The sequence below is a fragment of the Pholcus phalangioides genome, unplaced genomic scaffold (assembly GCF_987345545.1).
Source record: "Pholcus phalangioides strain wild (caught in Gottingen) unplaced genomic scaffold, Ppha-v1.0 ptg000015l_1, whole genome shotgun sequence".
NCBI classification, from domain to species: Eukaryota; Metazoa; Arthropoda; class Arachnida; order Araneae; family Pholcidae; genus Pholcus; species Pholcus phalangioides.
The window spans coordinates 67670916-67688991 of NW_028301608.1; the positions used below are offsets into that span (position 1 = coordinate 67670916).

Below are 18076 nucleotides of genomic sequence, written 5' to 3' on the forward strand. Positions count from 1 at the left end.
TGCCAGGCACGAACTTTGTTTTCACCGAGTAACATGATTTCCTTGCATTTGATGTAGCTGCCGTCATGGCGGATGGATGTTTCCTCCAGTAATATAAGCTCGATGGTAACAACTGAATACTCATATTGTTATAGGTCTGTAGCAAGACTTTATAAGGAGATTGGCACGCATTCATGCCTCAAAGTTGGGAACCACACAAAAGTAACTTTAAGCAATCAGTAATACCCGAGAGCCATCAAGCATCTAAATTGATTTCATTTAAATTTTTTAGTAAGAGCAATTAACGGCTGCTATATTGTAGGTGAAGATCAGCAACATCTTTGTCACTTGCTTTTGTTTCTGCTAGAATGTGTCTAGCAGTGAAGAAGAAAAAAATGAACTGGATTCTTATTTGTGGGTTGAAACAAGAAACATTTCCTGCCTACACAACTTACTACAAGAACCATGTTCATAGTGATTTTGCAGAGAAGCTGTTAATTGACAAACAATTCGCTCCTTGAGAAAGAAATAATTCCAAAAATCCCAATCTTTCAAATATATATTTCAGTTTTTGAGAAAGTTTTTCAGTCCAAAAGCTTTTTCCCATTTCAGATTAGTTTTATCTTAAATGTTTATGTACTTCCCTGACTTTTGAAAAATATTTTAAATTTTCCCGTCTTTCCAGGTCAGCTGGGAACCTTGCATTATGCTCTTTGTTCATGAAACCCCGACCAAATTCATCACACCAGATGTGTTTGAGAAAACTGTGACACATTATTAATGTATATGAATAAAGCTTTATTACCCTGGAAAACGTCTCCTCCAGATTGTTTTTGGGGTAGCTGTTTCTAGAAGTGGTTTTCCTTTAACAGAGCCACGACTACTAATTACCCGAGCATATTCCATCTTGTTGTCCCATGTCCCTTGAAGAACAAATCTAGCCACTCCATCTCGATCCGTTACCACTCCAGTCACCTTTAAAAATATGTTTGTCACAAAAATGAAAAACAGCTCAAATATATTATGATACATAGAAAACTTCAAAAGAAATAAATTTTTGCTTCATACATAATTCTCTTTTAATTCAACCAAATCATACAATCATCAAGCTCCCTGTTTGTGATATTAAAAATATACATTGAAACCATTATATAACGATATTCTGCACACCAAGAAAAAATATTGTTGTAGGACAGGTAACATTATCGTCATGAGCCATCAAATTTATGCTGCTGTTGGCATCTCTTCTGAATCGCCATCATTAGTATCACCAGAAAATGCACTTATGAGTATTTACTCAAAGCAAAATTTTTTTTATTGGTTAATTTATAAACAAAAATCAGTTACATGCGTGTGTGTGTGCATATTGCTTTTATAAAGAGGCTTATTGCAATACACTTTGGTGTACCGCACAAAAAGTAGCGAAACCGAAAACTTTATCAGCACTTTGTGATCAGATGGCAGCAAATACTAATATTATTAGACGTCTTCAAAAGAATTAAAATATGTGACACATTTAAAATGTATTGAGGATATTTCAAGCAAAATGTAAAAATATATTGCTGTAGCAGTTTCACAAAATCTCTTTAAAAAATATTGTTATAGAGAGAGTTTATCATAGTAAAGGACATTCTATTAAAAGGAGTTTAACATCAACGATGGGTTATTCTAAACAGGATTTGAAAAAATACTGTTGTACAGAGCATATAGTTATATGAAGTATGGTTATAGAAAGATTTAACCGTATTTTTGGCATAATTCAAATAGAATTTATGTGTTGAAATATTCATTTCATTCTCTCAAAACTTGCAGTTTTAATATACTTTTATTCAATCACAATCCCTGCCACACTGCAGGAGCATTTCACTATTACTTAACCCAGTGTTCTGCACCCATTGGTCTGTAGACCAGTGCCAATTAGTGAGAATTTTCTGTTGGTATGCAAAACGTATCAACCACTTCATATAGCTGCTACATAATTTTAAATTTATTAATTATACTATCTTTATATTGGTTTTTAATTTTTTAGGTTCTGCAAATTATTTTCTGTTAGTCCACAAATTATTTCTCATAATCTATATATATAAAATTGATTTTCTGTATGTCTGTGTGTTCTCTATACAAATCTACAATTTTATATTGATGGATGGGACCCGACTTGAACGATAGGCTACTTTAAAATTTCATCAGAGCAGGGCAAATGCCCCAAATGGACAAAAAACAGTCAGGCAACAATGGTTTTGGGGCCTCAACAATCACTTTCCGAACATTTACTTTGGTTACCATGGTTCCCTAGCAATGTGTTTCACACGTGTATATGCCTTTACAATGGTTTGTCACTTCTTTAACGCTGCCAGTATATGTATAATAGTTTATGCCTTTATAATGGTTTGCCACTTTTTCAATCTTCCAGGTAAAGAGGCTTTTTGAATAGACGTCATAATCACCACCAGCATCGCTTTGAGGTTCAGGAAAAGGATGATCCTCATAGAAATCAGTGGTAAAATTGCTAATTTTACTGTAGAAATGCGGAAATTTGGTGGGGTTTTCTATCACATCAATAATTTTAAAAATTGTATTTAATTCTTGATTTTTGAAATACTGAGTTCGCTTAGAGATATACAAAGCCCAGGAGATTAAATATTAAGTAATTAGCCGGACCTACTTTTGAGTTGGATATCCATGCAATAACATTGAATTCAACTTTTTTATTTATATCTTCTCAAGCATGAAAATTAATGTCTCCGTATTGTCTTTTAATATTCAACTGCATAAATTCATGTAGTTTAGGATGTTTTAAAATTAATCATGGGCCAGTAAAAAGTACATCGAAAAAATTCCACAGCTTTAATTAAGCATTTTTTAAAGCAGAAACAGGCAGAAGGATAACTTAAACATGGTTTGTATGTCCTTCAAAGAAAGAGGGAGATATCATGTGATCCAAAAAGCCTCATTGAAGAAAACCCGGGCAGCGCCGGGTATTTTAGCTAGTTAATATTTTTATATTATTTTTCAAATTATTTTTATTATTTCTACTTATATATTTTTATTGGCCTGCAAATTATTTCCCTCATTTATTTATTTTTTGCCAGTCTGTAAATAACTTCCCACATTTCTACAGTCCGCAAAATTATCCAACTACTTTCACTGGTCTGCAGCAGCAAAAGCGTTGAACACTGGCTTAACCAACTAACTTGATAACAAAAATAAAAAATAAAATAAAAATTAAATAAATAATAATAACAAATCAAAGACTGTGACAGTCAGGACGACCTTCCCTAGAAAACACAGATGACACTTGAGGTCAACACTGGGAACAAGAGTGCCGGCGAAGTTAGAGAAAGGAAGGCTGATCCTGACTGTCATGACATCTAAAATTGGAAGAGATAACCAATTGTCTGCACTCTCAAACATTAACATTAAAAATTTGCACTTTCAAGTAAAATCAGTTTTATGCTATGAACACATACTTTTCTAGGTGTTTCTCTAGAAAAATAGCTATAGGGTATGAATCGAAGGTGGCACTTGTCCTCTGTTGCATGATTCATAATCTCCATCTCGCCATGATGATCGACCCACAGACGACCAACTATTATATTGTGAACAAAAGTTGTGACTTTGCGCCATGTGTAATGATTGCCAGATGCAGGAAATTCTAGGTGAGCAATTCCAAGGGGAATAATCTGCAGATATTTCCCACGGAACTTGCTGGACATGGTGAACTCTTGCCAACAAACCCATCCTCTACCTTCACAGTGTTGAGCAAGCATTGGCGGATGATGACTGACCTGAAGCAGATAATTGATATAAATTTTTTTTTTCAAAAATTGTTTTTCTTCTGTGCACTGATGAAAGAATATGGTTTGTGAAAAATTCAAATTGAAAAATTCCTATATACCTGTTCCGAAAGACATCTCCAACCAAAGTCATCTGTCCTATCACACTCATAAGTTTCTCCAAGCAGTGGATTGAACGGTTTCCCTGTTCGGTTACTCGTTGTGGCATATGCTGAAACTGTGTAGGCAGCAACATAAGTCATCTGCTCACAGCTGTCAGTGCATTTAGCAGCTTTGTCTAAGAGTTCAGAATATTCATATTCTTCATTAAGGCGCTGAAGAGTTGATAGAGGCTCATTAAAGTTTACCTGAACACAAAAAATAAGGGGTTAGACACATTTTATTACAAGTTTGATGTACACACTGAAAAATCAATTTCATTAATTTTAAACCCATAATCCATCTACAAGTGCATTTCAGCAACTTTGAATAAATTGCATAAAAGATTCTAGGTGAGGAAATTGAATTAAATCCATAATAAAATCACTTTATAATAATTTTATACTGATGCTAATACATAGGTTTCTGTGATTGTTCTGATGCATCTTCCATGTAAAGTGAGTTGAATTTAATATGGGAAATATGAAGATAGGAGGTTTGTTTTCTTCAGGAGGATTAAAAAAAAATTGAACCTGACAGCAAAAGAATTTTCTTTTAATTAATTAATTTTAATCAAACTTATGAATAAATCCTGTGAATTCAGGAAATATGAATGAATTAAATTGACATTTTTTTTGCTTTCACTACTTCTGATTGATTCTAGTGAGTGTGGATGTTTTCTTTCTTGAAGAGCCTGGTATGATAGGCTGATAACTCTATTTAATGAAACAGTCAAAACTGGGCTGACAAGCAGCATTTTTCATTTCCTTATTATTCAGTAGCAAAACCCCAGAATTCTGCATATTTCTCGCAAATATGAAAATTCTAGTTTCCCTGGAATCACATTTTTTTCAATTAAATTCCTCATGGCTAGAGCCCAGAAGATCCGGCAAAATGCCATAAATGCCTTTTTTTTGCCTATTTTCAGACTTAAATGCCTTTTTTGAACTTTCCCTGCCATATAAATGCCTATTTTAACATAGTTTTAAGTTTATTAGTGAATTTCAAAGGAAAAACTTTGAGATTTTGAACATTGAGAGAAAAAGAATAATTTCCCTTTTTAAAATTTTTCAACTCTGAGTATTGCCTCTCATGTTAACTTTGCTTTGACTGGATGGTGTTAGACGTGAATTATTTTGATTCAAATAAACACAGCCCATGTTAGAAAAGCAGAGAAAAATTAGAAATTTGTTTCTCGATATGCTTCACATAACATATCACGCTCAGACATTGGACTGCATTGTATATGCATAGCTGACTGATGACTGTCCCAAGTGGTCATCGGTTGATGTCACACCTCACACAAGGCGGGGTAGGAGCAGACAGGCTCTGGGGGCCCATGTTGTTTTAACTTTATTTTTTACATCATAAATGCATTGCACGCAACCATGGCTGCTAATTTTACATACATATTTAGTATTCGATTAAATTGACTAGAGTTGCTCTCAGAGGTGAGAGATAGATGCGGCCACAGAGGGTCCAGGGCTTGAAGGAATGTGGGTAATTTTAAAAAGTTAATTTTTTTTTACAAAAAAGAACAAAGTAGCCATGTTTCAGCTTTTAACATGATGATGATTATTCCAAATAATACAACAAATAAATGAGAATTATTCGTAACTCGAAAAGAAGCCGCACAGATAATTTTCTCTACAGGCTCTGCGTCTTGTAATGATGGCCTAATGAATTGACCTAATCCTGAGAGTCCACTAACATTTTATTTTGGGTTTGAAATCAATTTAACTTGGATAATAATGCAGTTATTATAACCTACATTTAAAACAGTAGGCAGACTGAGCGCAACTAATTTTACAGTTAGTTTTTAGACTCTTAATATACCATAGTTTTTAGTTATATTTCCTTTCTTCCATAAATTATAAATGCCTTTTAAGTGCCTATTTTATGCATTTTTAGTGCCTGTTTGCCTGCCTATTTTATGCATTTTTAGTGCCTGTTTGCCTGCCTATTTCAACCATTTTTAATGCCTAAACTTTTGAACTCTACTCATGACATTGCCAATGTGTTACTAAACTCATCAGTGAGATCTGGTGAGTTGTGTTTGAGAATTTCTCTCATATTTGTCTCAGTTACATCACCTAATCCAATGTATTTCATCGTCAAATGATTTATGATCAAACTATGTTATATACATCTTCAATTTGCACACCCATTTCCAGGATTAAAGTTAAACTCCAAAACAGATTTTACAGGCTGGAGTTCCTAAAACCAACTTTTAAAAATTGCATTATAGCAAAATGGTGTAAAGCGAGGGATACCTGTATATAACTTATTTCCAAATTAAAATTACAATTAAACTCCTACATAATGACATTACACTCAGATTCCAGTTTAACTTTCCATAGTGTTAATATATTCTATTCATAACTATGTTTTTTTGGTTCCTTGATTATTGTCATATATGAGTCTCAATGTATAAAGTTTGTGAAAATATGTTTCATCCAAGACAATGATGGTGGTTAAAAAAATTTCTCAACTCACTGGCATTGGTATTTTTGTTAGTTCTTTTCCTATGCAGTTCTTCATAATAGACCAAAGATTAAGGCTGTAGTTTGGCTTTTCAGGTATGTATAATCTTCGTTTTTTTCTTCCTTCAGAACTAAGTTGATCAAGCACACTACCACCAGCTCTACTGGGGGTACCTGGAGCACTGGAAATACTTAAGCTGCCCTCTGACTTGTCATCATTCAAAGTAAGCTCCGGTGCACCAAGAGAATGAGAATTATTGCGTTCTGACATTGTCTAGAAAAGAAAGTGAATACTAATTAAATATGTGATAAAAGGTATGAAATATATAAAATATCATCACGATAAGATCAAATAGTACATAAAATGTTAAATTGCAGAAAAAAAGAATTCAGGAACCATGAAATGTTTCTGAAATGAATTTTGACAACATTGACAGTTTGTGGCCTTCATTAGAATTTAATATCTTAAGAAAAGTATACAACAGAGCATCTTTTTTTTCTCCCACTCACACACATGCTCAACAAATTTTTACTTCACAAATTTTTATCTAAAACTAGAAACTTAAAAAAATATTTTATAAACTTGATAATGTATTAAAAAAAATAATGAAAAAAAATTGTGTGAATCATGTAAATAATTCTCATTTTGTAAATGTGCACCAGAGTATGTGTACATATTTTCAGAACTAGACCAGGGCTTGACAAACCAAAAAAATATTTGGGCGCCAGTCCAATTTTAAGGAGCCAAGTATGATATGACTGGAGAAAAACGTCCTAAATAACGTTTTTTTATTTTATTTTTCCCACTTTAAAAGACATAGTGTAATAAAATCATAAAATTTTGTGTTGCTCTTAGACTCAAATTTAGAAATTTAATCCAATTTAGCAACCACATTTAGAAAATTTCAGGGCACCAATACTGATTTTCTGGTCGCTATGGCGACTTAGCACCTGGGATTTGTCCAACCCTAGACAATGCTACAGATAAACTGAAGAAACAGATAGAGAAATAAAAAATAGAAATATGAGAATATCTATATAAACCCGAATCTATATCACAAATAAACCAGGCATTTATGCTTCCAGGGAACTTACCCAGCTGTGCTTAATTTTGCGGACAGCAACCATCCCTCCTTTTTTAGAAGTACCATTTCCTACTTCTGGTTCTGTATCTGAGGATGCGCCTTCATCTGGTAAGTCTTGCCCTTCACTCTGTAGACTGAAGCCACTTGATGCTCTTCTAAGAATATTAAACATAACAATTCCATATAATTATACTGAAAAAGTACCTTTTTGTACACAATTCTTTCATAACAGCACACCCTACCTCATCAACATTCAACACCACCAAAAAATATAGATACGGTTGAAGTGAATTCAAGGAGAAAATCCCCATAAATATATATTAAGAAATTTCTACGACAAGTCATGTAACATATTTATCAAACGGTAGGAGGTTATAAAATAGAAAAACATATATAAACATATCTCACCCATATTCATCAAAGCAGCTTTAAAGAAAAAAAAAGTTTGAAATACCAATTACTCATTCACGTAAATAATATAAAACAAAACATAAAAAATGATTAATTTGATAATTTTTGTCATACCACAACAAATTTCTACACACACATGGGCAGGATATAGCTGGTTCTGAATCGCAATATTCAACATCAGGGGTCTTCAACATATATAGCCTGCTTAGGTTTTCCTTAACATACGCATAGTATAGTTGAGTGACCCACTGGCCTGAGTAAAATGAGGTCTGATGTGTTAACAATTAAAGGAAACTGCAATATATAAAATATATACAAAAAAAATGTCCACCCTATACGTCTTGTTCTGTCGGCTTGTTTTATCTATAACATGTACAGCAGTGTTTGTACGATCCCCAATTAAGGGTATTTTTGTACAGAGATAGATCACATCCTCTTCTTTTCTTGATTGTGTTGTGTACTGGCAGGCATCCCTCCTTTGCCTCAGGGTAAAAGTGTGTTTTACAATAAATGAAATTCTGAATTTATGGGGCAATCCAAACATATGTTTCAGTACACCAATGGATGCCCGAAGCTAATGCAAGACTTTTTTAGAAAAATTTATCTTGTTTGTGACCGATACCGGCAGATATATGGTGCGATTTGTTTATGAGATCTTCAGAGCGGTTTTGAAATTTGTGCCATTCATCATTTCCTTTAAACAGTTCATCTTTTATTTGAAGCAACTAGGTAAGCAATTCCATTTATACAATATCAAGTATTTCTCAAAGGTTTGCTAAAACTCTTTGTCCAAGCCATTGTTTCTCCTCTGCCTTAAACAGATCAGAAAAAAAAAAAAATTAAAGCACAGAACTGGCATGCATTAATATTGCTAACTCACAGCAACACCCATAGGAGCCGTGATGCACACTTTGAGAACCACTGACATCTAAAATTTTTATTTAAAAAACTTTGTTATATTAATATATAGCAAAAGGTTCCATGTTGGGCAAGGGCGGCTCAGATGCTGAATCAAGAAAAAAAGGGAGAATTATAGAAAAACTTAGAAAAAATATTTTGTCCATTAGAGCTGCCGACATGAAGAAAACATTGAGACTGAAAGTTGTCAATCGATAGGATAAAAGTTTGAATATATATGATATTGTTATTATTATATATAAAATATTGAGAGATATAAAATTTATCATACAAGTAGTTAGTCTTTTGCTTGTATTATGGATCATTCCCAAAAAAAGGTACATTCCACATTTTTTAAATGAAAAATTCAAACTTGAATTTTCAAAATAAAATTGATCTCAAATTATAGCCAATGACTTGAAGTTTAATATTTCATAAATATTTTTCACTTTTATTTTGTAATAATATTTTATTTTTTGGGTTTTATGACTGAAAGCCATAAAACTCTGTTACTAAAAAAACAAATATCGCTCTAAAAAAATATGTTTTATCTCTTAAAATAATGAAATCAGCTTATTTCTTACACATATGCCACAAAAAAAGCAGTTTAAAATTTTTTACTTTTTTTCTGTCGTTTTGATGGTTTTTCATAATTTTTTCAAAATAGCACATAGAAAAGTTTATTTTTTACATATATTTAGCTACTCAAAATAAAAACTTTTTATTTCTGACAGACAATGGGTTGGTAATTTACTCGTATAATTTAACATCTTAGTTTGAAGTGTTCTTAAAATTTTCTGCCAGTGAACCAGAGTGGACACCATTGTAACAGAGTTCACAGAAATGTTTAACTGAGAGAAAGATACCTCCAATATTCTAAATTGGCCATGCAAGTAAGCTTTAATTTTCTTAAAAATTACATGCAAAATGTGATAGAGGACTCAGAGACTCCTCTATAACCTTTGAAAAACGTCCACCCCATGGGAACATTCAAAAAACCTGCATCCCCTCCATCATCGTTTGAAATTTGGTCTGGTAAAATGTTTAAAATCTGGTCAAAGCGGACATCCGCACATCATCAGGATGATTTTTCTTTTACTTTAAAATTTTTTGTTGAAATAGAATAGTATTTTGATGTGTATAAATCTGGAATCTATGCCTCTCACATTAGTAAATCAGAGTGGACTGGGGGGGGGGGGGGCGGGGGGGATTGGGCTTGGAAACAAAAATATAGGAAAATAATGGTTCTGTCCCATAAAATACAGAATGTATTGTCATATAACGACCTTCACTCATACTAAAATGCCTCTTATGGCACTTCTCCAGAGATCTGTGCCTGGCAGTGATTTTAACGATCTGTACTACTTTACTTTCGTAAAGATTTTTGAAGAAAAAAAATTCCAGAGAGATTTGCACCAAGTCTCTTCGTTTAACACTTTTTTGAAGCTGGAATAGCCGGATTTTGATGGTTTGCTACAGACAATGATTGAAAAAAATTAGATACCAACTGAAACAAATTAAGAAATGCCATATGACAGAGAATTAAAAAAAACTAAAATTACTACCAGAGTGTTCTGGAATTTTGTAAAAAAAAAAGTAGTCTCGGAAATGGTTTGCACACATTTTTTGGGAATGACCCTTATACAAAAAAATTATACATTTGTTAGGAAGTGCTTGCTAGAACTGATGCAATTAAGTTGATTATTTGAATTCCCTTGGGGAATGAGGAGAATCGTGACTCCCCCCAAGTTTGGGGTTGACAGGGCGATTCTCATTATCTTTTGCTTTTCACCTTATGAATTCACTATAGAGGGGCCATGAAGAGTCTGGTCTGGAGGCCCTGCTGCAGGGTGTGTGGGTCATGGGGGGGGGGATACTGGGAATAGGTTAGCCAGAAGACTAATTATTTTTTCTGATTTTTCACATGATATATTTGAAAGATGCCCTTAAATTTTGGCCTAAAAACCCAGTTTGGGAGGGGGGGGGGGGTGTGCATGAATAGTAATTTCTTAAAAAGGAAGGTGCACTTTAAGGATTTCATGTTCTGAAGCCAGGCCTCCAAGCTGAGATTTTGGATTTACATAAGAAGCTCTAAAGCAAATTTATAGTGTAAAAAAAGTCTGAAATGCATAGGAGCTCTCCCAGGGCAGAGTCCCTGTAAGTCCTTCTTCTATGTGGAGGCTACAATTTTTTGATACTTAAGGTATACTTTTCTCTTTTTTTTTTTACTCTCTCTTAATTTGAGGTTATTCCCTTGGGATCATGTATACCAAATTAAACATGAAAATTCTACGCGAGACCAGTAGTCAACTCATGCTTCTTTCATCCCATCAAAAACATTTTACATCCGAAAAACAACGACAATAGGTGATGCCAACATGATTGGTTTCAGAAATTCTGGTGGTTGTATGACAAAAAAAAACAAAGATGCAAGTAAGAGTGGGATTTACGTTTCAATAATTGGAAGTGTTAGCATATGGGGATTGTACAAATGCTATTTTCTTTATTTTTTTAAGCATACGACTCCTTAAACAAATTTGGAAACAGTAATTGCACATCATTTGAATACTGTAATTAAAATTATGTTTTTTTAAGTCAACGGTTGCAGTGCCACAGAGTGCCAGATAAGGAGTGAAGGAAAAAAAGTAATAGCAGAAAAATTTAGGAAAAAAAGTTTTGACTGCGAAACTCAAATTATTTATTTATTTTATTTATTTAAAATACAAAGCTACAGGTTTAAACCCAATTACAACTTGCAGTAAAAATAAAAATGAGCTTAGAATAGAAAATATAATTATATAATAAAGTACATAAAAAACAAAAAGTGACAAAAATTACGCAAAATACAAAAACCTTACACAAAGATATATACAACATAATCACTGCAAAAATCTAGTGAAGTCAGTAACAAACGAATGAAAAATATCCAGATGTCGAGGAAGCCATTATAAAATTTGGAAAAATCTGTTTACAGCACAGTAATTACCAATATTAGTATCGAATGATTTGACAGTGTAAGGATCAGATCTTATATTAAATTAACGATTCACAGAGAAAACTGATTTTTGATGCATTCTATTTAGCTGAGGAACACATTTGTGAATTTTCGGGGTCACTTTACTGATGCGGCTTGTATGCCAAACGGATGCTGAATGTCTGATGAAAATGTCTGGTATGGGTGGAAAATTTTGTCTCGATGCTTGCCCGGACAATAAAAAAAAAAAAATATATATATATATACTATATATACAGTAATTTCCACAAAACACATATATATTTTCAATATTTATTTTATTTTTTATTTATTTCTTTTTCTTCAAATAAATTTTCAAAATGTTTAATATCTTCCAAGTACGGGGGTGGGGGGGGGCACCCTCCCTCCCGTGCACGCCTATGTGAGCACTCACAGGTTTAAAATACTGCCAATGCCGATACCTTTTCTTTCATGTCTCTATCCAAGAGGCTGGTCTGCTAACACCTAGGTGAAATCATTGTAGCAATGTGCTGTGATAATTTTTTCACTATTTTGGTTATACCTCAGAGTCAGAAAATATTCTGACAAAGACTGAGCAGGTATTGAACTTGAGACACCTCTGAACATTCTCTGTAGAGTAGAGGCTATGGCTTTCACTATATAACTCCTCTGAGAATTTAGAAGATTGGAAATCTGTCCGTTTCTCTCTCTGTGGACCTATTAACTTCATTAACTTTCTTTCTCAGTATCAGTCTGAATAAAATACTGAAAATATTCACACCTATACATGAATGCAACCATAAGAAAAGAAAACTTTTCTAACCTATGTCCCTTTGCTGGCATAGTAATGACAAAATCGGCTGCATCATCTTCTGCATCGAAAAATTCATCTTCATCAGAATGAATACCTCCTGAGAAGCAATAAAAATTTCATTACTTCATTTTCCTCATCACTAAAGTGCTAAGAAAATAATAAGAGCTCAAAATGAATGCTGCATGATTCCAGTTGTTATATATTTAAAAAAATACATTTTTAAAAGAATTAAAAATTGGTACAAGAGCTAATGTTATTCAAAATGTTAAAAAGAAGGAGATTGTTTTTGGCTTGTTAATCTTTCTGCAAATTTTTATTTATTTTTTAAACCTGGACTCTTGCGATCATTACAATACCCATATCAACCCAATGCAGCAGAGTGGCCTGACTTATGATAAAAATAATTAAGATTTCTTGTTGCACAGATATCAATGGAAAAATATATATAATTCATATCAAAATAAATTAGTGCAGAAAACAATATACAATTTGCTACCTGGTGAGTTAATTGAAGCTTCTTTTGCAGCTCTTTCTAGACTAGAATGCTGCTTGGCAAGTTGTTCAACCATTTCTTCTAAGCGAAGTCGCTGTTCATGCTCATGCTGCAACATTTTCTGCCATTTTCGACCTTGAGTTTGAGCCAGCTGCGCATATTCCTGACAACCCTAGATATTTATTGGCACAGAAATCAATAAAATCATTTTTCATACTTCTAAGATCATTGTTTCCCCACGCACTACCCACTCTTTTTTCAAGATTTTATGTTTCATTATAAATATTTGTTTATAAATCTATTAAAAGCTTTACATACAAATCATTCTAAATGGTAAAATCAGCTAGACCAAATTACTGAATGCTTTAAAAATGTGTATCACATTTACGTTTTTTGAATCAACTATTGCTAACTGCTGGCTGCTGAAAAATTCAGAGCATGGATTTTTCTAGAAAAAAAGAGTTATCCAAAAAAATCTGGGGTAAAGTTTTGCAAATCTGATAGCCTATATTTAAGTAACATTACACAATTTAAGTGAATATTAGATTAAAATTCAACATGGGAAAAGCTCACATTTATCATGGCATTGCATGTTATCTTGAATAATGCAGCTCGTTCATTGATACACTTTAATTTGCTAGCAGAGTTTGAAGAAGTATCGATTGCTTCTAATTCTGATAGTGATCTCTGTAAGGAAGTTCCATGCCTAGATATAAGATCATTGCATTTGTTCAAATCATCAAGTTTGGCACTCAAAGTCTTCAGAACATTCTGGATTTCCATCTTTTCGGTCTGATTAGCAGACATGTTATAATCTTCATCATCATCTGGAATTAGAGAAAAAGACGAAAAAAAATGCAGTTCATCTACCTTCAAAAATATTTTTTGATATTAAATTTTTTTTCCTGATCAGTTTGAACAAATTTTGAAGGCTTTTGACATTATGTTCTTAGAACAGGAAATGTTTCTTTAAAAGAGTGTCATCGAAAAGATGAATAAATAATAAAGGGTAAGAAAATCGCACATTTACATCTTTTTTTCTCAGTCTTGTTGGGGGGGGGGGATAAGCATTTATCCGTGGAAAAGTTTACCTGGACTTGCATCATTTTCTACTTACGCAGTTGTTAGTCTTTGAAAAAATTACTGGCATTAGTCAGGATATCAAGTATTCCACTTTGTTGAAGTATGCAGATCCCACCCATGAACCTTTTGGGTCTTCTGGACATAAGACACAATACAACTGTCAATTGCATAATTGCAAACCTTTTGTCAGTTGTGCCGCAGATTATGAGTTATCTTGCAATAGCACTTCCAGATCCTTATACGAAAACCAATTTAATTTTTCTACATGTGGCTTGTCTTTCAAGTTTAAATCACCTTTCCACACAGACCTTGGAAAGCTATTTCTGACATATATACTCACAAATAAATGAATCACTCGACACACTGAACTACTAAACAGTGCCTGCTGTAAATGAAATTCATTGACAGTCACAGTTAGCTTCATAAAAAAAAACACACACACACACAAACACAAAGAATGTTAAAAAAAGACTTCATTGAATAGCATTTAAAAATTTGTTTGGATAACAAATACCTTATACAGCCGATTCTCGACTTTAAAAAACCCCCAATTTATGAACTGCAAGTTTTAAGAAATAATTTTCTGGTTCCAAAAATATAATATTCCTCTAGAATGTCTTTCCCATTCATGAAATAATTTTTCATAGCTGTACAGGTTCGTGAAAGCGAGCATCGACTCCATGTATAAAAACTTTCTGATGACATAAATAAAATGACAAAGTTTTTAATTATGTAAAATATAAAATTTTTCGTTCTTGCCAGTTCTTTCATATTTAGTATATTTTATATCTTGATTAAAATAGGAAAAAATGGTAAGAATGAAAATTTTTACCAGATTCAGTCATGCGAATAGCACGGTTCTTCGATAGCTCTAATGCAGTGACCCAGCGCTGCCGTTCAATCTCATTTGCAGCTTTCAGATGGAATGTTTGCGTACCACCATTATAAATAACAAAATTACTGATATCCACTGTGTGGATAACTGCACTGTTCAAATTTATTGATCCTCTACAAGTGTCAGCCACTTCACTCGGATTCCTGTGAATGTTGGCAGTTGAAAAGAAATTGTTATTAATAAACATTCATGTTTTCAATATTGTACAACCACCCACCAATCAAGTACCTGATAATTTATCATGCTCTTATAGTCTTCCAAGAACGAGAATGAACTTAGCTACATTACACAAGATTGGACACAATTCTGTTTTTTTATTATAAGTTTACTGGTTTTAAGAACACCTTTAGCAATCGTGCATCTCAAATCTTTCTTGTTTGACATCTGTAGTGCTATTGATTTCCTACAAAATAGCTTTCTGATGTTTAGGCGGAATGAAACAGAAGAGATTGGACCAGGATAGCAGCATTAAACCCAGATTGGTGGAGCTGACAGGGTTCCAGCCTGGAGGTGGGGCTAGAGAAATTCTCATTTTTTTGTTCTTTCACAGTATAAATATTTAATTTGAGGGGGGGGGGGAGGGTGCTACCAAAGAGCTCAGCCTAAGGCCCTGCAGCAGGATGTGCAGGGTCATGGACAGCATACAACCCCAAAGCAAAAATTCTCTTCTATTTTTTCTCCCTTTTTTCCTCGACATGTCAAGTCCACTCTGGTTGTTGAAGGAAAATAATTGTTTGTAAATTTATAAAAGATTAAATATACCTACAGGTGGGATTACACTATAAAAGTTTGATAAATTAACTTTTACAAAATTGAAAAAAAAACCCACTACCAATAAGCCTATTGGTTACATTTGCTTAAATGTAACCGATATGCTTATTGGTTATATTTTTCAAGTTTTATAAAATATATTTTATCAAAATACCTTTATAGTGTAATCTTGACCTAAGAGATAAAACCAAAATCTGGAATCAGAATGCTCATCTGAATTTTTATACAAATATATTCAAACAAATCAAAATAATCAAAATTTTGATAGTTGTAGAAAGTAAGCGAATGGAAAACTAATTGAAAGCTATTTTAAAATATAAACAAAAATTGATTAAAAAAGAAACCACTTGCCTATAATAGGTAAGCAATCCATTGCACAAGACAAACCATCGCTTACGATAGCCTTGTATATAATTTGTCCATTTATAAAGCCACCCTTTCATTTCTGGTTCAGAGGTGAATTTGGTTTCAGCCATAACAAATCAAGCTGCCACTGCATCCACAAGATAACACAATAACCAGTTATGCGTGTTTTTTCAAACCTATAAAAAAGAATTATGCACATATTCATGAAAATGAATGAACAAAATACAAACTCAACCAACTATGAATATCAATAAATTTAAACTCAGGACTTCACTGTAGCATCATTTCCTTCATCTTTATACATTGACTTCTATCATTCTTAGTCTATAAAGTAGACCCTCGATTATCTAAAACACAAGTCCCTGCAAATCAGAACCTACATGAACTGGTTCACTATACCTTTTATCTCATTTTTAGACCTTAGTGTTACAGAGTGATAATAAATCATTACATTATTATTAGTCGCATCTAAGTATGAAGTATTTTAGTTTTTGAATGCCACAAATAAATACATAAACAATACTCATTGTAATGAAAGAATATTTATGGATACAATAACATTCATATCAAAATGACCTAACATATGTTCAAAACTTTAACTACCTTTTGTGACTACAAGCACGTGTTCTTTCTACCAGTTTTGTGACTACTTTTTTCAGGGTTACACAATTTTCTTTTCAGTCTCTGATTAATAGGGCTAGGAATTTTATGCCCTAAAAACTTCTAACAAATGCTCTATAAAAAATACATCTATGCTCTTAGAAAAACTAAATATCCCTATGAAATGAAAATTATGTCCTAAATCATTTTTCATTCCTAGCTCAGATAACATTAGTTTTAGCAAAAGAATATGATAATAAGAAGTGTTGATGCAGTCCAAACTGTTTTGAACTTATTGTATGAAAAAAATTCTTTGTTTTACTAACCACTATGAGTATCAAGAGAATCAATAACATGATTTTCAATTTTTTTTACAGTTTATGTACCAAGCACACACATACAGAAATTTATTAATGTAAAAACAGAATTTTTTTTTTAAATTGTGGGAAAATTTAGGAAATGTTTTCCCACAAATTCAGAATAAATGTGCTGCCACCTGAAGGTATAAATCTTGCCAAGTGTTTAGTTTTAGAAAAGAATTGCATACAATTAAAAAAAAAATTTAAGTAATTCTTTTTATTCGATAGAAACTCAAAATTTCTCACAAATGCCAAAAAATTACCCCCATGGACTATTTTTTCCCTTCACGTTACCAACACTGATTCAGATTATTAATTATTTACAGCCATGCGCCAGCCAGTAATCGTTACAAGGCTAGTATTTTTATGCTCTAAAAATTCAACGTCATTGCTGATTGGTTGAAAAACCTTATAATTTCATCATTCTTTACCATTAAGGACGACGGTTCATTTTTAGTGCATAAAAATTCTCGCCCTAAATCAGTGGTTCTCAAACTTATGTCACGAGCAGCACTCTTACATAATTCATGATTCATCTGCAGTTCCCAGAATAGTTTGGTGTGTAAATTTCCTCATACAAAAGAACCACTTCAAAGCCCAAATAGGTACACAAATCAATATATCTAGCTCACAGTGACACCCTCCAGGGTTTAAGATAGATAAAAAAATTCCTTTCGCAAAAAAAGCGAAAATGGGGAGAAAAGCTTTAACAAAATGCTACAAGGCTAATGTAATGATTGATGGTTGGATGTATATTCATTCCGTACCTCCAGTATGCATTTTTGAGAAAGTGGCTACCACTTCTTTCGCATTTTTCACAAAATGCGACTGTAGCTTAAACCCTGCACTCCTTGGACCCATGATGTGCACTTGCGCATGATTTTCAAAACAGTTGGCGCACATATTTCTGGTGTTTGGCAGGAATTTGACC

At 33.0% G+C, this 18076-nt stretch overlaps 1 protein-coding gene across 6 annotated transcripts in view; it reads right to left on the reverse strand.

Annotated features, from left to right (window-relative positions):
- The window catches only part of Osbp (oxysterol binding protein), a 35012-nt gene that overhangs the window by 13218 nt on the left and 3718 nt on the right, over positions 1-18076 (reverse strand). For 3 of the 6 annotated variants that reach the window (XM_089244177.1, XM_089244178.1, XM_089244180.1), the window contains exons 2-12: positions 16172-16362; positions 14987-15192; positions 13645-13898; positions 13075-13243; positions 12588-12675; positions 7891-7908; positions 7493-7637; positions 6411-6671; positions 3878-4123; positions 3450-3767; positions 785-954 (exon numbers count right to left, since the gene is read on the reverse strand). In XM_089244177.1, coding sequence (XP_089100303.1) covers positions 785-954; positions 3450-3767; positions 3878-4123; positions 6411-6671; positions 7493-7637; positions 7891-7908; positions 12588-12675; positions 13075-13243; positions 13645-13898; positions 14987-15192; positions 16172-16296 — 2000 coding nt within the window. In that variant the 5' untranslated portion in view covers positions 16297-16362. The remainder of the gene's footprint in view (positions 1-784; positions 955-3449; positions 3768-3877; positions 4124-6410; positions 6672-7492; positions 7638-7890; positions 7909-12587; positions 12676-13074; positions 13244-13644; positions 13899-14986; positions 15193-16171; positions 16363-18076) is intronic. The other 3 variants (XM_089244182.1, XM_089244183.1, XM_089244181.1) reach the window with 1 other exon arrangement.